Here is a 21,474-nt window from a genome sequence, read left to right on the forward strand (position 1 = left end):
GTGTTGTTAACCAGGGGAGCCTGCAGAGTCAGTAACCAGCAGTCCCTACGGGAGCAGTGCTACAACTATATCTGCTCTCCCACAGTACACAGAACATGGAAATGCAAAAGTTTTAGTAAATATAAACTGCTAAATAATTTTTCTCATCAGCAGTTAGAGCATTCTTGGGACTTCTATCAGCGTCCAGCCAAGCACTGGTTAAAGCTTGTAGGAGGAGTTTTCTGACTGTCCTATGAGACTGCAGTACCCCTGACTCTCTGTCTGGACAGTGCTGATTGGCCCTGTGCTGATCAAAAAAAAAAACCTCTCTAGCAATACACAGCAAACTGAGTATGTGCAGCCTGACTCCATAGACTCTATTATCAGGAAATTATCAGGGGACAGTAGAAGGAGGGAAGGATCAGAGGAGACAGGACCATACAGCCTTTTAATGCAGAGGATTAACCCCTTAGGTTTAACAGTGCATATAACAAGCATGCTTTACTGCATAAACACACTGATTTTACTGTTGTGGGTTTAGTAACACAGTAATTTTTTACTAATGGGAAGCCATAATTCTACTATATAGTACAACTAAAGGCAATTTTTGGAAAGAGTGGAGATGGATTCCCTTAAATTTGCAGTGATTGCCTCTCACTTCCTGTTGGCACAGGAAGTGAAGGTAAATGTGGGATATAGATGGCAAGAAAAATCCAAAATGAAAAAACAAAAAATTGCCTCTAGTCTTATAGTGCCTATTGGCTTTTAAATCCTGTACCACCCATTTTGATGCCATCAAGAGTTAAAACACACCAAAATATGCACTTACCGATCTGCAAAAACCATCTCTTCATGGAAGAGATACTTACTGTAGTTTTTTTTTAACAGGAGTGTGCAAAAAAATTGAAACAGAAGTATAGAAATTACTGTCACAACATGGGGCTGTGGGAAGTGTGGCTAAGTAGCACTATTGCATTGCAATGTCACCATTCTGGTTTCAATGGTGAGTAGGGACCTTGTCCCTATGCAGTTTATACTGCATGTTTGGCCTGTGTTAAAGGGAGTTTCCTTTCACAATCCAAAATCTTGATAAAGCAAATGGCCAGCTTCTGACTAAACTGGCTCTACAGAATAAGTCTGTATAAAAGTGGAGCTCCATCCCACAAGGGGAAGCTCAGCTGTAAGCCTCCATACCCTTTCCTCTTCTACAAATGACACCTGGTTTTGACCAGAAATTCTCCTCTTCCCCGTCTCTTCCTGCAGTCTTCTGGGAAACATCACAGGTCCCAAAAGGCTGCAGGACGATTCACAACGCGCAGGATAACTCATGCATGCGCAGTGGGCACCCGGCTGTGAAGCTGCAATCTGTTACAGCTGGGTGCCCATAGTTTTAATGCCAGCGCCAGGGAGAGAAGCCTGTGGAAAGGGGCAGCCCGGGTGATCATATCCCTGGATCGTGGGACAGGAGAGTGTGTGTTTACTAAAAGTCAGCAGCTACAGTTTTTGTAGCTGCTGACTTTTAACCACTTAAGCCCCAGAGGATTTGGCTGCTTAAAGACCAGGGTTTTTTTTGCGATTTTTTTACTGCGTGACTTTAACGGACAATTGCGTGGTCGTGTGACGCTGTACCTAAACAAATTTGACGTCCTTTTTTTCCCACAAACAGAGCTTTCTTTTGGTGGTATTTGATCACCTGTGCGATTTTCACTTATTGCGCTATAAACAAAAAAAGAGCGTAAATTTTGCAAAAATAACAATATTTTTCACATTATTTTATATGAAATTCCCCCCAAAAAAAATGTAAAAATCAAAATTTTTTTAACATTTTTGGCCAATTTGTTTTCTGCTACCTAAGTTTGGTAAAAAAAATCGCAAAAAGCGTATTTTGATTGGTTTGCGCAAAAGTTATTGCGTTTACTAACTAAGGAAAAGATTTCTGTCATTTTTTTTTTTTTTTTTTAACGCGTAATGGCGGCGATCTGCGATTTTTTTGCGGTACTGCGACATTGCGGCGGACAGATCGGACCCTTGACTGACATTTTTGACACTTTTGGGGTTACCAGTGACATTACTGCAGTAATCAGTGCTATACATATGCACTGTTACTGCAAAATGATACTGGCAGGGAAGGGGTTAACTTTGTTGGGGAGGGAGGGGTTAAGTGTGTCCCTAGGGGCGTGCTTTCTACTGTGATTGGCTGTGGCTACTAGTGTAGGAACAGTGATCAACGGTCCTACATAGTAGAACTGTCTGAACACTGTTTCTACACAGGGGAGAATGACAGGCGGCTTGTTTACATCAGCCGCCTGACTTTCTCCCTCTGTACCGACGATCGGCGAGTGACCGGCGGACATCGGGTCCATCGGTCACACGCACTAACTTCCCTGTGAACGAGCCATGGCGGGCGCGCGCCTCCGTGGGCGCGTGCCGCCCGTTATTGGCTCACAAGGAAGTGACAGGCAAGTGACGTACCGATACATCACTCTGCCTGGCCGGGGCTGACCGCCGCAGTATATAGTCGTGCGGCGGTCGGCAACCGGTTAATAAACCAAAAAGCAGCTGGAGCTCCACTTTAAGCTGGCCACACATAACACAATTTGATTGTGCAACCTCCTTTAGATCTACCAATAAACTATGTAGTACAGGGGCTGACCTAAATGAACACAGATTGAATGGGTTGTATAGGTAGGGCCTTGCATAACATGGTTTTGGTAGATCTAATGGAGATTGCACAGAGATTGGGCAATCAGTTAGTAATGTTTATGCCCAGCTTCACCATGTATGGGAGCTCATCTATGCGCTAGAATATTCTTTGCTATAGAGTGGTGCTACAAAAATAAATACAATAAATAAGAGTTGCTAAGAGGTATACATCTAGACTGATCTTTAGTAAAGATATTGGACCATACCTGCTGACCAGCAAATATAACCTGTACATATGGATCAATGAAAACCTTCTTGTCCCCCATGATCTTAGAGAAGCTTCCCATGATGCCTTCACTCATGCTGGGTAACCCTTCAGCTTTATAGATTTTAACACTGATTCTTGACCATGGCCTCTCGGCTGGAATCTTTTTGGGGAGCAATAAGTTCCTACAACAAACAAAATGATGACGTTATAGAATCCTGAAGACTGGACCTGTGGAGGGCATGGTTGCACACATAACTGTAAAAAAATAACCATTTTTCAATTGTAAGGGGGAAGGCATAGTGCTTTGTAATTAACTTTACTTTTTTTTATTCAGATTAATAGCAAATACTTTATTATCCAATTTGTTCAGCCAGCAGCTTACCAGACTAACTCTTAAAGCGGGGTTCCACTCATTTTTGTGTTTATTAAAAGTCAAGCAGCTACAAAAAGTGTAGCTGTTGACTTTTTACCACTTTAAGACCGGAAGATTTTGCTGCTTAATGACCAGGCCACTTTTTTCAACTTGGCACTGCGTGACTTTAACTGACAATTGCGCCGTCATACAATGATGTACCCAAACGAAATGTACGTCCTTTTTTTCACCACAAGCAGAGCTTTCTTTTGGTGGTATTTGATCAGACCTTTGCACTTTTTATTTTTTACTACTTTTCTACTTTGACTGTTAAAACATATTCAATATAGTAAATTTTTGTCATATATTTAGGCCAAAATGTATTTAGCCACATGTTTATGGCAAAAAATTCTCAATGAGCGTATTTTTATTGGTTTGCGCAAAAGTTATAGCGTCTACAAGCCATTCTTTTCTCCAATCAGCATTATAGTCAGATAATGGAACCACCAGCTGCACTCTCGGGTTAACCGGTGGGACAGGAGAGCCCAAGAAAAAATGCGGAAGGCGGCGGGAGGGGTGAGTCCCCTCGCACTGCTTGTAAATGCAGTCTAGCCAAAATGTATTTAGCCACATGTTTATGGCAAAAAAATTCTCAATGAGCGTATTTTTATTGGTTTGCGCAAAAGTTATAGCGTCTACAAGCCATTCTTGTCTCCAATCAGCATTATAGTCAGATAATGGAACCACCAGCTGCACTCTTGGGTTAACCGGTGGGACAGGAGAGCCCAAGAAAAAATGCCCTCGCACTGCTTGTAAATGCAGTCTAGCGGCTAATTGTCCGCTAGGATCACTTTTACATGTAAGCCGACCACTGGCTGTAAAAAACAATACCAAGATGATGCCTAAATCTACAGGCATCATCCTGGTATAACCACTCAAAGTCCAGCAACGTACCAGTACATTGCTGGTCCTTGTTTGGCATATATTGTAGGTTTTTTTTTTTCATGCAGCCTGTGAGCTGAACGAAAAAAAGAGAAAGAGAAAGAGAAAACAGATTCCTTCATCCACATCGATTGATGTGGATTGATGTGGATGAAGAAATATCTGCCAGAAAAGGTGTAGCCCATCATTAGCCGCCCAAAACATCCAACCCACTTTCTAATGATGGGTATACGTGACCAACGCCATGTATACCTATTTTTTTTTTAACTGTGGTGGTAAAATCAGCGCCTACAGCGCTGACATCAGAGATTTCCATATATATTGAGCATAAACGCTGTTTGTGTCAGAATATATATAAATCAGTGTGGCAGCTGATGAGTGTACCTGCAAGGCAAACTGAACAGTAAACATAAAACATTACATTGGTACCTGAAAAGTAAAAAATGGTTACCAATGAAAAACAGTAAAAGTAGGAAGAGTAGAAGTAGAAGAGCAGAGAAAGAACAGAAAAATAACTCAAACGAAAAATATTTCTGGCTTTTTTATTTTATGTTTTTTTTTGTAATTTTTTTTTGTAACTTTTTTTTGTAATTTATTTTGTAATGAATTTTTTTTTTTACACTTTTTTTTTTCATCAACGTTAACGTTCCAGCTTAGGGTCTCTCAAAATGACGATAGCCATTGAACATCTTTTGAGACTCTGTATAAGTGTGCCCTAGACGGTGCCGTGCTGTACCCTATACAGTACTAATAATCCACTAGTGTGTGGTAACGACGGAAATAGTCACCGTGGCAAAGACCAGGTCGGTCAGGACAGTCGGGACAATAATTACGGGTGTCACGCCTAAATCTGTGCTTAAATTCAGAAACCGTTATAGGTTTCCAGCCGAATGGTCTGGCAAGGGACGAATTTGGATTGGCGGTGATAAATTGGTTTGCATACAAATTACAGTCAGGTCCATAAATATTGGGACATTGACACAATTCTAATCTTTTTGGCTCAATAATGGATTTGAAATGAAACAAACAATATGTGCTTTAACTGCAGACGTTCAGCTTTAATTTGAGGGTATTTACATCCAAAACAGGTGAAAGGTGTAGGAATTACAACAGTTTGTATATGTGCCTACCACTTTTTAAGGGACCAAAAGTAATGGGACAATTGGCTGCTCAGCTGTTCCATGGCCAAGTGTGTGTTATTCCCTCATTATCCCATTTACAAGGAGCAGATAAAAGGTCCAGAGTTCATTTCAAGTGTGCTATTTGCATTTGGAATCTGTTGATGTCAACTCTCAATATGAGACCTAAAGAGCTGTCACTATCAGTGAAGCAAGCCATCATTAGGCTGAAAAAAAAAAAAAAACAAACCCATCAGAGAGATAGCAAAAACATTAGGTGTAGCCAAATCAACTGTTTGGAACATCCTTAAAAAAAAAAACAAACTCCCTGGTGAGCTCAGCAACACCAAAAGACCCAGAAGACCACAGAAAATAACTGTGGTGGATGACCGAAGAATTCTTTCCCTGGTGAAGAAAACACCCTTCACAACAGTTGGCCAGATCAAGAACACTCTCCAGGAGGTAGGTGTATGTGTGTCTAAGTCAACAATCAACAGAAGACTTCACCAGAGTGAATACAGAATATTCCCCACAAGATTTAAACCATTGGTGAGCCTCAAAAACAGGAAGGCCAGATTAGAGTTTGCCAAACAACATCTAAAAAAAGCCTTCACAGTTCTGGATCTGGAACAACATCCTATGGATGGGCAGCCATCAAACATTTTTGGGCCCCTTACACGGCTTTAGGCCTGGGCCCCTGACCACCAACATTCCACAGGGCCTCCTCATGGGCTGGCTATCCAAATCAGCCCTCCTCACACCTGTATGCACTCAGCCCCCCCTCCAATCTGTACGCAGTCAGCCCCCTCATACCTGAACACACTCACCCCCCTTTACACCAGTATGCACTCAGCCCCCCCTCCCACATGTATGCACTCAGCCCCCTCATACCTGTATGCATCAGCCCTCTCACACCTATATGCACTCAGCCCTCCCTCCCACCTGTATGCACTCAGCCCCCTCCCACCTGTATGCACTCAGCCCCCTCATACCTGTACACACTTAGCCCCCTCATACCTGTACAGGCTCAGCATGCCTCACACTTGTACGCACTCAGCCTCCCTCACACTTGTACGCATCAGGCCCCCTCACACCCGTACAAACTCAGCCCCCTCACACTCATATGCACTCAGCCCCCATTCACACCTGTACGCACTCAGCACCACTCACACCATACAGACTCAGCACGCCTCACTTATACGCACTCAGCTCCTCCCCTACACTTGTATGTTTTGGAGATACAACAACTTTAAAGCTTAGCCGATTAACTGCAGTTCACAAATAGGACACTAGATGTCGCTAATGCTCAGTGATATGCTATGCATTTTCTATGATGTGTTGTAATTTCCTGTACACTGTACTGAACTTGTTGGTCATCTTTTCCAGTCGGTGTTTTCCTCACCATGAGAAAGTGACATCTTTGCTATCTGTGGCTATGTTCCAATAAAGAAGCCAGTTCCTGTTACTCCACAATGTCTGATCTGAATAGACTCTGCTGCACCCAGTGATCGCACTCTGCAACAGTATGCACTCAGCCCCCCTCACACCTGTACACACTCAGTCTTCCCTTTAACCTGTACACACTCAACCCCCCCCTCACACCTGTAGGCACTCAGCCCCCCTCACACCTGTATGCACTCAGCCCCCCCTCACACCTGTACACACTCAGCCCCCCTCAAACCCATACAGACTCAGCCCCCCTCACACCGTACCCAATCAGCCCCCCTCACACCTGTTCACAATCAGCCCCCCTCTCACACCTGTTCACAATCAGCCCCCCTCACACCTGTACACACTCACTGATCCCCCTCACACTTGTACGCACTCAGCCCCCCTCACACTTGTATATATGTCAGCCCCTGTCAAGGTCTTATCTTGCCCTCCTGTTGGCAGACATCTTGGACATGTGCAGACTGCTGCCTCTTATAGACTCTAATTGCATAATCACTTCCTGCTGCCTGGGCATCTCACATTGATGATGTCATACACCTGACTATATCAATCACCTGCCGGGTTGTATTCATTGCCCTTGTGTTTGTGCTCCAAAGTGCATCTCTGCTAGCAGTCTTTTGGTCTCTTCTGGATACGACCCCCGTCTTGGAGTACTACCCACTCCTGGACTTGACCCCAGCTTGTTCCTACTCTCATTTCCTCACTGTTGCTGTGCGATTTTTATTATTGTTGTTCCTCCAATAAACTGCTTCATTTTACCTGCATTCCCGTGTGGTCTGGTTTCCTGGCACCTTGACAGCCTCACTCACACTGGTATATATGTCAGCTCCCCCACAATCACACATCTGTAAATACAGTCACATATCTCTGTCCCCCCTTGTACACAAACAGACCCCTATCTTTGCTTCTAAACTCTGATTGCATCATCACTCCCTGCTGCCTGGGCATCGCACATTGATGATGCTGCACACCTGACTATATCTACCACCTGTTGGGTTGCAATTCTTGCCCTTATGTTTGTGCCCCAAGGTGCATCTCTGCCAGCAGTCTTCTGTTCTCTGTGTTCCTCCGTGTATGACCTGGCTTGGCTGACGATTCTTCTGGCTCTCGACCCGACATCGGCTGATGACCCAGCATTGGCAGACGACCCAGTGTCGTGGCTTCCTAAACCAAGTGGGCCTTTATTTTGAGATGGTTCCTCAGGTGTTTCTCTCTGACAGGTCCAAGGTGGGTTTCCTAATCTCATTGCTCTCGGACAAGGCCTTGGCGTGGGCAAATCCCTTATGGGAGAACGATAATGCTGTGATACTCCATTACCCAAGTTTTGTTGCCTCCTTTCCTAGGGTATTGAATGTGCCTGCTCGCTCTGTCTCTGCTGCTAAGCTGTTTCTGTCCATTTATCAGGGTATACAAACTGTTGCCGAGTGTGCCATCGAATTTTGTACCCTGGCAGCAGCGGTGGGCTGGAATAATGAGGCTCTGGTGGCTGTCTTCTCTCATGGTCTCTCCAATGCATTGAAAGACGAGATTGTGGCCAAGGATCTCCCTGACGAGCTTGAGATTCTCATTTCTTTCCTGATTTTGATTGATACCAGGCTCAGGTAGGAACCATCGTTTAAGGAGCGCCTATGTTTTCTTTCCCACCCATTCCTCCCTCACCTCCCATGCCTTCTGGGGATGGTGCATCTGGCTGTGAATCCATGCAGCAGGGGTTCACTCGCCTTTCTGAGGCTGAGCGGGCCTTTAGGAGGAAGGAGGGCCAGTGCCTGTATTGCAGCCTTGGTGGGCATTTCCTGAAATCTTGTCCTACCCGTCCGGGAAATGCTCGAACCTAAAGTCCTGTTGGGGGCAGGTCTTAGGTGGAATTTCCTCGTCCCCAGTTTCCCATAAAGATAAACTGCTAATCACAGTTGTCCTCTCCTGGGCAGTGTGTTCGGTGGGTACTTAGGCGTTGGTAGACCCTGGTACTGGCGGTTACTTTATTGACAGTAGGTTTGCTGCTGCGAATTCCATACCCTTGCAGCCTTGTGTTTCTCCGCTAGTTATCGAGGCAATTGATTACAGACCCCAGCAACCAGCACAGGTTAACCCACAAGACTTTTCCGGTTGATATGGCGATAGGGGCTGTTCACAGGGAGTCGACCTGTTTCCAGGTTATATTGTCCCCACCCAACTCCTTTGTTTTGGGTTACCCTTGGCTTCTGAAACACAATCCAACCTTTGATTGGCAGTAGGTTGAGATCCTCTCTTGGTGTCCACAGCGTGGCGCTGTTTGTATCCATGGGCCTGTTAATTTACATTGTACCTCCTCGGATTCAGTGTTGCCTACTGAATATCATGAGTATCAAGATGTATTTGACAAGGTGCATGCTGGTACTCTTCCTCCTCGTCTGTACAATTATGCCATAGACTTGCAACCTGGTGCCATTCCCCCTTGTGGCAGGGTTTATCCTCTTTCAGTTGCGGAGAATAAGGCCATGGAGGAGTAAGTTGCGGATGCTCTTGCTCTGGGGCACATTCGAGAGTCCTTTTCTCCAGCGGGTGCCGGTTTTTTCTTCGTAAAGAAAAAGTCAAGAATGCATACCCGGTTCTGTTGATTACTGAATTGTTTGACCGCCTCAAGGGAGCAACGGTCTTTACCAAGCTTGACCTAAGGGCCACATATAATCTCAAAAGGATCAAGGAGGCCGATGAGTGGAAGACCGCGTGTGATTCCAGAACCGGTCATTATGAATCTCTGGTGATGCTCTTTGGCTTGTGCAATGCACCTGCTGTCTACTATCGGAAATTTATCAGGAACTTTTCTTCTTTGGCCAGACCTATCTCCGATCTGACCAAGAAGGGAGCGATTCCCACAATTTGACGCCTGCTGCCATCCAAGCTTTCGAGGCCCTCGAGTCTGCTTTCGCTTCGGCTCCCATTCTGTCTCATCCCAATCCTGGTTTGCCCTTTGTCCTAGAGGTGGAATGCGTCTGAGATGGGAGTAGGCGCCCTGCTGTCTCAGCGTCAGACACCTGATGGACCCTTACTTCCTTGTGGGTTCTACTCCAAGAAGCTGTCTCCAGCTGAATGCATCTATAAGATTGAAGACAGAGAGCTCTTGGCCATTATCCTGGCTCTCAAAGAACGGAGACACTTGCTCGAAGGTTCTCTGGTTCCAGTTCTCATTTTCACCGATCATAAGAATCTGACTTATCTCTCGGAGGCCAAGAGGCTCACACCCCATCTGGCCAGATGGGCCTTATTCTTTCTCGTTTTAACTATGTGGTCTCCTATTTGCCTGGCTTCAAGAATGTTAAAGATGATGTCTTATCTCGCCTGTTTTCTGAGTTGTTCAGGGAGGACTCCCTGCCGACACCGGTCATACTTTAGGATTATATCCTGGCTGCCATCCACAGCAATCTAACCTCTCCTCTTGGGGAACAGATATTGGCTGCCCAACCTGATGCTTCCACAGAGAGACCTGCTGGCAAATGTTTTGTACCTGAGGGGTTGCGCATCAGACTATTGCGCACATACCACAATTCCAAGACTGACGATCATCCTGGTAAGAACCAGAAGTTCTGAGCTATTTCCCGTCAGTTCTGGTGGCCATCTCTCCGCACTGATGTTGCGGCATATGCGGCTGCTTGTTCAGTCTGCGCAATATCAAATCTCCTCTTCACCTTCCCTTGGGCCTACTGCATCCAATTCCCCTGGTCTCACCTGGCCATGGATTTTATTATGGAACTTCCAAAGTCTCGAGGTTACATGGATATCCTCATGGTGGTCCTCCAAAATGTGCCTCTGTGTTCCATTTAAGCGGCTGCCTACCGCTCGGGAGCTTTCCTGGGGGTGTTTGCCAGGGAGGTCTTCCGTTTACATGGGTTGCCTAAGGAGATTGTCTTGGACCGTGGGAGCCAGTTTGTCTCCAGGTTCTGGCGCGCTTTTTGCTCCCAGTTAAGTATTCAACTCTCATTCTCCTCGGCCTACCATCCACAGTCCAATGGTGCCGCTGAGTGTTTCAACCAAGCTCTGGAGCAATTTCACTGCTGCTTTATATCTGACCATCAGGACAATTGGGTTGAACTGCTGCCCTAGGCAGAGTTTGTCAGGAACTCTGTCATCAACTCGTCTTCCAGAATGTTTCCATTCATGGCCAATTATGGGTTCCAACCCGCTGTGTTGCCCAAGTCATTCCACAGGACATCCCTGTTGTGGGGGATCATCTTCGTGCCCTCCGTTCCTCTTGGGTGCAGATTCAAGAGTCTTTATGGGTCTCTACACAGCGTCAGAAGCTCCAGGCAGACCGGAGACATGTATCTACTCCTTCATACCAGGTCGGGGAGAGGGTGTGGTTGTCGACCCGTAATCTCAACCTCAGGGTGCCCACTCCAAAACTGGCCCACCGTTTTGCTGGGCCTTTTCGCATCCTCCGTAAGGTGAACCCGGGGTCTATGCCCTTGATCTTCCTCCTGGCATGCGTATCTCCAATGTCTTTCACGTGTCACTTTTAAAGCCACTGGTTTGCAATAGCTATACTTCTTCGTTTAACTGCCGTTGTCCCATTCCTGTGGGCAATTATAAGCAGTATGAGGTTAGCATCATCTTGGATTCTCATCTGTTCTGAGGTCAGGTTCAATACCTGGTGCCCTGGAAGGGTTATGGTTCTCAGGAGCGCTCCTGGGTTCCCTCCGCTGATGTTCATCCTCCTGCCCTTCTCCGTGCTTTTCATGCTCGCTTTCCCCCGAAACCAATTTTTGCTCCGCAGAGGAGGGGCTATTGAGAGGAGGGTACTGTCAAGGTCTTACCTTGCCTTACTGTTGGCAGCAATCATGGACATGTGCAGACTTCTGCCTCTTATAGACTCTGATTTCATCATCACTTCCTGCTGCCTGGGCATCGCACATTGATGATGCTGCAAACCTGACTATATCTATCATCTGTTGGGTTGCAAGCCTTGCCCTTGTGTTTGTGCCCCAAGGTGCATCTCTGCTAGTAGTCTTCTGTTCTCTGTGTTCCTCCATGTATGACCTGCCTTGGCTGATGACTCTCCTGGCTCGCGACCCGTCATCAGCTGATGACCCAGCATTGGCAGATGACCCGGCATCGGTATACTACCCTCTTCTGGACCCGACCCCGGCTTAGATGACTACCCGCTCCTGGACTTGACCTTGGCTTGTTCCTGCTCTCTCTTCCTTACTCTTGCAGTGTGATTATCGCTGTTTTCTCCAAAAAACTGCTTTATTTTACCTGCATTGCCTTGTGGTCTGGTTCCCGGGCACCCTGACACACAGAACATCTGAACACTTCCCAGTTTCCACCGCACATCTCTGTCTCAGGAAAATTGCGCTACATACTTCCAGCTTCCACCGGACACTTCAGTAAAGGAGAGGTAATACAATGCCACTGGGAAGCTATACACTTTCTGTCTTCCACCAGGCACTCCTCTGTAAACTCTCCAGACCAGATCCTTAGGTGAAGTACCTTAGCTGGCTCCAAAGATACTTAGGAATAGGCCCCCAGCTCTGCCACAGCTGGGACCTCTATTAACATCAGCAAAACTCTAGTCAAACCACCTCAAGAGGGGCCACAGCCCCTAAAGCTGTGGAACGTCTCGAGCAGGAGAGGAACCTGGCTGCACCAGGTGTCAGACTATTTATATTCTCACCAGCCACCTGCTTCCAGGAATTGGCTGAAGCACAAGAAATTTTCAAGCTGCCCGTTTGATTCTCCAACCTCTTTTGTCTGGAAACTTACAAAAAGCAACAGTCAAGAGAAACAGTCAAACCTGCAACCTGTGAGATCTAGAACAGCCCAAATAATTCAATAGCTGCTCCAGTGATTACAGAGGAGCCAAAAATAACTAAATTTGCCTGACATTCTAGCAGCCTATCTAGGGGGCTGCTACATCAGAATGTTAATTGTCATAGGCAAAGGTCTTATTAATGAGAGCTCAGTCCACCCAAATCTGACATTTTAGTTGTGGGTAGATTCCTGTGGAATTAATTAACTATTATGTTGTGTATTAAGAGCCTCTGCAATGCTTTCTCTTGTTCTTTAGTCTCAATTTCTTATGTCATATTTCATTCAACAGAGAACGCACAAGGAGTCTTGATACTCCTCGGGTAAAGCATGAGGAGACCTTATTCCTCCTGTAATTGACATTAAGGCGGTATCAAACCCCTGCCCTTCTCACCAACTCGTGACAAAAAAACTGGCCAATCTCACACTGCGCTGTCACTTACGTAACAATGCTGCTCTTAGCTGCCCCCTGCACAAAGACTTTCCAACTCGCGGTCGACAATCTAGGTGCCAGCAGCCTGAAAGCGATTGTCACTGCGTTTAGTTAATTCAGCAATTAACCCTCTAAACTCCAAACTGCCACCAGATAGCTTTTGGGCCTATCCACCCTTCACAACATTAGCAAGAATAATTATGAAAAACAAACTTCTGTCACCACAGACAGGTATGTTCAGAGATTTATCATACACAATAATGCTCTTCAAGAGACAGGGATTCTTTTCATTTTAAAAGCCTTAGAGACCATTTTAACACTTTTCAAAATAGGGTTTAATAATGAAAAGGTCAGAATGAAAAAAAAAAAATGAGTTGAAAAAAAGAATACTTGCAAATCCTGGTTTTAGCGGAGTCCAGCGAATAAGCAAAAACAGTACTGTGGCTCTCACAAGTCCTGTTAGGTGTTCCAGGCTTTGATGTTCCCTTTCTCTCTGGTATGAAAGGGGTGTTGACAGACGTCATCTGACTAATTAAGCATCTGAGGAGTGGTTTCTGTGATGTCACAATGTTTATGACTATGCCCTAAATACAGTTTTCTTTAGGTATTCATATCTCTGAATACCCACCGGGCACATTCTGCTAACATGCAGATTGTTGTCCAGCCTGAATTTAACTTTGAAATGAAGATAAACTTGACAGGTTTCAGATGCCCAGTTCATCTAGGAGATGAATTGACCGGGCCAGTACTTCTATGGTAGCTGTGTTTGGACCCAAGACGCTAAAAATTAACTGAAGGAGGTAAATATATCTATTTTCTGGCTGTGCTATTATGGTTTCATGAGTGAAGAAATATGCCGGGATGATGGATTCTACCAAGAGATGGATATGTTAATTCTAGGTATTTCAACTAAGGTATTTATGACCGAATGTCTGTTAACCTTCTAGTCACTGAATCAGCTAAGTCACACACTTTTATTAGGGTTTTCAGACAGAAATGTGGATTTGGGTAATAGGCACGAAAGGGTCTGGATTTTTTCCTCTGAAGGATCTAATAAGAAAGTTCTGGTATGGCTAACAGCTGTGTATTGCATGAACTGGAGAAGGGAGGGGGAGAAAGGAAAAGGTCACTGTACCTATGCAATTCACATGACAACATGGCTGAGATGAGCTGAGACATGAACAAAATGGATGTCACATACAGCTTTTCATGGGCCCAATGTGCACAACCATTACAGACATTAAATATAATTGGCAGGTTTCCTGAATGCCAACAAATCTCAGAATAATTTCTTTTAAATTAATGACTATGGTATGTATTTGCACTACTGAGTGTTTCATGGACCTGTGGTTTGAGGGGCCTAGGTTGTAAGATCTTCTAGTGTCTTCAGATAAAAGATAATGGTTGACTCAAGCCACCAGTGTTCACTTGGAATCAAAACATTGTTTTTTTGTGGACTGATTATTTAGACATGAGAGTTAAAAAGGGAATTATATCATCGAACACTCTACTAATGGAATTCTAAAGCATGGTGTGTGCAAAGAACATTTACCTACCAGTGGGTGAGTACAGTTTATTGCGATTTATGATGGTGGAAGGGATGTGGTGAATTAGGACTACAGTTAGAAATTTCAAACTTACTTTTCAATGTCATCATTTTGGCTGCTTGTGGTTGACGGAGGAGCAGTCATTGGGTCTCCCTTCGTTACTACAGACATATTGCATTTCACAAACCCTTTTATACCCGCCCGGGTATCTTTAGGATCAGTAATCACTGCCCATTTCTGCAGAAATCTGTGATCTGGAAGAAAAAAAACAGATTGAGTATGGGCCATATTATTATAGTTGGGAAATGTTTAAAAAACTATTTTTTCAAAAAGGACTTTGTGTTTCTTAAAATACATTATTTTAGTTACTGTTATTGTACCTTGTTGGTTATAGACAGTTCCAACATCTATTTTAAATGATCCAATGTGTGTTCCAAAAATAGGTATTGCCTTGGTATGAACAACCTGGGAAAAGACAAACACCGTAATGTAGAGGATTCAGATTCTGCTATTTCTTGCAGTATAAAGAAATATATCACTAGACACATGTCATGTATTAGGTCTGGTTCACATCTGCATGTTATGTACGCAGGTACTTTTATAGGCGCTTTACATGGGTTTTTGACAAATTAATGTAGGTATTTAAGTATTTTTTAAAGATCCAACAATCAGAGTTTTTTTTTTTTTTTTTTTTTTGCAATGTACAGATTTTCACTGACCTAAATCACAGATAAAAAGCTTGTCCATGGAAATGGTTTTATGGCTGTTTGAGTGCTTTCTTTATCTTCTAAAACACAGCATATCCCCAAAACTGCCCTATTATACAAACAATGATCTTCTTCAATTTATGTTTTTTCTGCCTCCTCCTAATCCTCCTATCGTCCTGTTGCCCAAGGAGGACAACCATCCTACACCTTGTATCTTGCAGTTGCCCAGAAAGGACAACCATTCTACACCTTGCATCTTCCAGTTGCCCAGGGAGGACAACCATCCTACACCTTGTATTTTCCACTTTTCCAGAGGAGACAATCATCCTACACCTTGTATCTTTCAGTTGCCTAGGGAGGACAACCATCCTACACCTTGTATCTTTCAGTTGCCCAGGGAGGACAACAATCCTACACCTTGTATCTTCCAGTTGCCCTGGGAGGAAAACCATCCTACGCCTTGTATTTCCAGTTTCCCAAGGAGGACAATCATCCTACATATTGTAGTTTCCAGTTTCCCAAGGAGGAAAACTATCCTACGCCTTGTATTTCCAGTTTCCCAAAGTGGACAACCATCCTACACCTTGTATCTTCCAGTTTCCCAGGGAGGACAACCATCCTACATATTGTAGTTTCCAGTTTCCCAAGGAGGAAAACTATCCTACGCCTTGTATTTCCAGTTACCCAAAGCGGACAACCATCCTACACCTTGTATCTTCCAGTTTCCCAGGGAGGACAACCATCCTACACCTTGTATCTTGCAGTTGCCCAGGGAGGACAACCATCCTACACCTTGTATCTTCCAGGTGCCCTGGGAGGAAAACCATCCTACGCCTTGTATTTCCAGTTTCCCAAGGAGGACAATCATCCTACATATTGTAGTTTCCAGTTTCCCAAGGAGGAAAACTATCCTACGCCTTGTATTTCCAGTTTCCCAAAGCGGACAACCATCCTACACCTTGTATCTTCCAGTTTCCCAGTGAGGACAACCATCCTACACCTTGTATTTCCAGTTTTCCAAGGAGGACAACCATTCTTCACCTTGTATCCTTTAGTTGCCCAGGGAGGACAACCATTCTACACCTTGTATCTTGCAGTTGCCCAGGGAAGACAACCATCCTACACCTTGTATCTTGCAGTTGCCCAGGGAGGACAACCATCCTACACCTTGTATCTTCCAGTTGCCCAGGGAGGAAAACCATCCAACGCCTTGTATTTCCAGTTTCCCAAGGAGGACAATCATCCTACACCCTGTAGTTTCCAGTTTTCCAAGGAGGACAATCATCCTACACCTTGTATCTTCCAGTTTCCCAGGAGGACAACCATCCTACACCTTGTATTTTCCAGTTGCCCCGGGAGGACAACCATCCTGCACCTTGTATCTTTCAGTTGCCCACGACGGACAACCGTCACTTTTAGTGGCAAATAGGAAGCCAGTACAGGGCCAGAGGAAGTGGCCCACATATCAATCACAGAAGCATTTTCAATGCAGGCTGCATGATATGCAATTTTGTTGCAAAATTACCCAGCTTTCAAACAAATTCCATCAAGAAAACCCACAACAAACTGCTATGATGGTTTTAGCATTTTGAGAGAATCTGTTAGTGGAAGATTGAAGGATGACCCAACACTACCATACAGAAGATACTGAAACTTTATTGTGAAAAACCACAGATAACCTTACAACTAAGCGATCTATAGAGTGAAACACGGCAGTGTTTACCCCTGTCTTTGTGGAGCTGTGATCATGTTTTTATCTGCTCTCTTTCACAATAAAATTTAGGGATTTTCTGTATGGTAGTGTGTGGTCATCCATCTCTACCTTCTACTTGCTTCAGCTGTGAACCGGACCAGCACCTCCTGTTGGTGAAGATCGGGTGGCAAGTTTAGAGTGGACCAGCCTGGAGCGGTGGAATACCTATTTTGGATTGTTAATGGCAGGTTGCATTGTTTTTCAATCAAAAGATGGTAGAACTTATTTAGAAAATCAAAGCTGAACTGAAGCCTTACCTTCTGTCTCTCTCCTATATTAAAATTGCTTACTCTGATTTTAGGACATACTGCGGGCTTCACACAATGTGCATTAGAAGTCAGAGCCCAACATCCAGCATCATCTAGCTCGTTCCTCACCAGCCTCACTGTCCATGGCCCACCCCTTTCATTCATCGGAATTAAATTCTTTCAGTCATAGAGGCTCTAAATCCCATGTAGGCATTACCATAGCTTCATACTTTTAGGAACCTATGTACAGCACCCTGCCAGCCCATTCACCATCCATGGTCTGCCTGCATTGCCTAGAGCCCTAGTGATGATATCACTGGGTCTAATCTAAGGCATTAAATGAAAACACAAAACTTTTTTTTTTTTTTTTTTTTATAATTTCATTAACATAAGCATGTTGATGAGGGGGGAAAGGAGAAACCAAGGAAGGCGTAAAATAGGAATAAACGTCAGCTTTAAAATGTTTCTGACCAGCATAAGAGGTGCTGAAATTGACATGCTAAGCTATGATAAGGGAATCTACCTGGTTTCAGTTATCAAAGGGTTCAGCAAAATTCACAAAACCCAAATATAGCGGCAAACGCCATTGAAATCTACAGGAGGGGGAGAACCTTGTTAGTAAGTTGTTCTGGCTGTTTTTAGGACCAATAAACAAACTCCTGTCAAAACAAGTTGTGTGAAGTTGGGCAATGCCATGGGGGTCAAGCACCAATGCAAAAAAAGCTTTAAAAAATGCCAAAGGGTATGCATCTTTAAAGGCAACACTGAAAAACAGGAACATTTTAATTAAAGTGCCCAGGGGATGCTTTAAAACTGGATTGTTGTAGAACAGTACAGTTTTCTTGGACAGACCATAAAGCAAACATGATAGTACCAAACCTGTACCTTCATCCCTAATGATTCTGTATGGCACTGGTATGTAATATACAGGATGTGTTTATTGATTCATTTAGTTTGTGCAGTATGAGACAACAGGCAGTAGAAAACAATTACTGTACATAGTCTACATCTACTGTACATAGTTTTTCACAAATAGTCACAAGCATCACCCTTCCTGGCACCAGTTCAGTGCCTAGGTGACGTTCAGATTCGCTGTATGAATGAACACCCCCCCCCAAGTCCCCAGCCCCCAAGCCCCCTGAGTTCCCTCCCATTTTGCACTTCTGCTGTGCCAATTATGAGTGGTGTCTGCCCTTCCTGCTGAAATGGTATTTATTTAACATTAAGAATTATGCAATAGGAGGTTATAAAACACACAAAGGTGGATGGGAACATCCTTCAAGTTGTTGTTGTGAACCTAAGCCAATCTGTGATCAGGGCTGGCCCAAGACATTGTGCTGCCTGGGTCCAAGAATGAAATGCTGCCCCCCCCCCCACAAAAAAAATCACGCCCAACAAAAGGCCCCCACATCCATTATTTTATTATTTTATATAAATATAACCTTTAGAAAATGTCCTTTCTAAAGACCTCAGAAGAAGACGCTCCACCTCCTCATACTCATCAGTTTTCTCTACGGGTGGCAGTATGAAATGGGGAAATGCCACCCGTAACGTGCCCCAAACTGAGGACACACAAAACTAATATAAAAAAAAATCTTGGGAGTCAATTTGCTGCCCCTCTCCAAGTTCTGTCTGGGTCCAATGGACCCAGTGGGACCCATGGTAGGGCCGGCCCTGCTGTGATAACCATTTAGTGGATATTGCATAATTGAAAACAAGCATCTGAACTTGACCATGGCAACTTTGCATTGGATGCCACGTAACACCAGCATTTCAAACGATACACAAAGCTCAGAACCTCTGATGTGCATTGGAATACTAAAAATTATTATGGCTGGGTGGAGCTGATCTATGGCTTCAAAATACTCATCTGCTCAGTGCATAAACATTTAATAACACACTTACCGATAACTCAATAAGTTTGTCGAATACAACCTCACGAGGCTCAAGGAAATCAAACACAAAATACTATGGGAAAAGAAAATTTAAATTTGAATTTTAAATGTCACAGAATATAAAGATCTTATCGCAAACTATCCTCCAGAGATTTCAGGAGGATTGTACGACACATTGGGGTTGATTTACTAAAGGCAAATAGATTGTGTACTTTGAAAGTGCAGTTGCACTCATTTTCCCCAGTGCATGGTGAATGTGTTGAAGCTTCACTTTGTAAAGAATAACCAGTAAGGTACAAGGAAAATTTAAAAAACAGCATGTTTGCTTGCACATGATCGGATGATGGAAATCAGCAGAGCTTCATCACATTTACTAAGCTCTGGGGAAAATGAGTGCAACTGCACTTGCAAAGAGTGCAGTCTATTTGACTTTAGTAAATCAGCCCCATTGAGATAATTGCAATATAATACTTTAGCATAAGTGTAGGTAAACTAAAAAAATGCAATGTAACTAACAGCAAAAACCAACAGACACTATTCTGTACTCTTACTTATGGACCTTTCGGCTGCCTTTGATACAGTTAATCACCCCCTCCTCCTCAAAAAAACTTTACTCCTTTGGTCTTTGCGACTGTGCTCTTCACTGGCTCTCATCCTACCTATCCTATCACACCTTTAGTGTCACTTACAATTCTACTTCCTCCTCTCCTCTTTCTTTCTTTCTCCTTCGGGGTCCCCCAAGGTTCTGTTCACCCAAGTCTATCTCTCCACCCCTCAGCTCCCTCCATCAGTCTTCTCACGCATCACTAATTTACTAACAGACATATCTATCTGGATGTCATACCCAGTGGTGTAGCGTGGGGGGTGCAGGGGAGGCGACCGCACCAGCGGCAACATCTGGGGGGGCGCATCCTCAGTGTCACTCTGTCTGTCTGACTCTGACATACACAGTTCACACACTGTCTGTGGCTGCCTCCATCTTTAGGCTGGGTGATGTCCAGCGCGGCCGCCCTATGGCTGAAACTGGCGGGGCAGGGCTGGACTGTGACTCACCTGTCCATTGGTGTATCCCCACGGTGGCGTTGCAAGCCAAGCCCCGCCCATGCCGCCTCTCCTCAATGCTCAGTCAGTTTAGCAGCGAGTGAGTCAGCAGCCTAGCGCTGTCACAGAGTGGGGTTTTTTTTAATCACCTGATTAGAGGCAGAGGCTCCAATAGGCCTCAAAAAAGGGTGGACCCGGGGTGCAGAGCACTGCGCCCCGAGCCCACCCATTGTGTGACAATAGCGAATGAAAATTGGCTATTGTCACACGGATCCTCCTCCTGGCTAATCAGGAAGAGGGTCCGAGACGCGCTTCCTGATTGGCCAAAAGGCGAACGCATGCCATTGGCCGAGGAGGAGGCGAGAGGACTTGCGAAGACGCGGGGAACTGAGGAGAAGCCGCCGCTGCAGGTAAGTCTCTCTGCACTGAAGGGGGCATGCTGGTCTGTCTGCATTGAAAGGGGGCATGATGATCTCTCTGCATTGAAGGGGGGCACGCTGGTCATTCTGCTTTGAAAGGGGGCACGCTGGTCATTCTGCATTGAATGGGGGCACGCTGGTCTCTCTGCATTGAAAGGGGGCACGCTGGTCATTCTGCATTGAAAGGGGGGCACGCTGGTCACTCTGCTTTGAAAGGGGGCACGCTGGTCTCTCTGCATTGAATGGGGGCACGCTGGTCTGTCTGCATTGAAAGGGGGCACGCTGCTCACTCTGCATTGAAAGGGGGCACGCTGGTCATTCTGCATTGAAAGGGGGCACGCTGGTCTCTCTGCATTGAAAGGGGGCACGCTGGTCATTCTGCATTGAAAGGGGGCACGCTGGTCATTCTGCATTGAAAGGGGGCACGCTGGTCTCTCTGCATTGAAAGGGGGCACGCTGGTCATTCAAACTTGTATTTAGATGCATTTTACTTTAATTACATCAGTATTTTCATAACAAACAATACATGTCCTTAGGGGGTAAGGGTTTCTTTAACTAATCTAGTGGAAGAGACTCGAGTGCTAAAATCCCGCGGGTTAGGGGGCGCAAATGACCCACGCTACGCCACTGGTCACACCACTTCCTCAAATTCAACCTGTCCAAAACCAAGCTCTTATTATTTCCTCCCCCACGTTCCTCTTTCCCTGACTTCAACCCTCCACCCATCCCCACATGTCAGGGTGCTAAGTGTAATCCTGGACTCTGTAAATCCAGAGTCCAGGATTACTCTGGACTTACAAACCCAATCACTTTCCAAAGCTTGCCACCTCATCCTCTTTAACCCCTCTAAAATACGTCCCTTTCTAACCAATGAAACCACAAAGCTCCTAATC

The 21,474-nt window shown here is 44.8% G+C and overlaps 1 protein-coding gene across 1 annotated transcript in view; it reads right to left on the reverse strand.

Moving 5' to 3' along the window:
- Positions 1-21,474, reverse strand: part of LOC309567011 (fer-1-like protein 4) — a 243,812-nt gene that overhangs the window by 126,165 nt on the left and 96,173 nt on the right. Inside the window, exons 10-13 of the mRNA XM_082272328.1 lie at positions 19,132-19,194; positions 14,899-14,983; positions 14,613-14,772; positions 2,889-3,072 (exon numbers count right to left, since the gene is read on the reverse strand). Of these exons, the coding sequence (XP_082128454.1) occupies positions 2,889-3,072; positions 14,613-14,772; positions 14,899-14,983; positions 19,132-19,194 (492 nt within the window). The remainder of the gene's footprint in view (positions 1-2,888; positions 3,073-14,612; positions 14,773-14,898; positions 14,984-19,131; positions 19,195-21,474) is intronic.

The sequence above is a fragment of the Pelophylax lessonae genome (genome assembly GCF_965119305.1).
Source record: "Pelophylax lessonae genome assembly, chromosome: 11".
In the NCBI taxonomy this organism is placed as follows: Eukaryota; Metazoa; Chordata; class Amphibia; order Anura; family Ranidae; genus Pelophylax; species Pelophylax lessonae.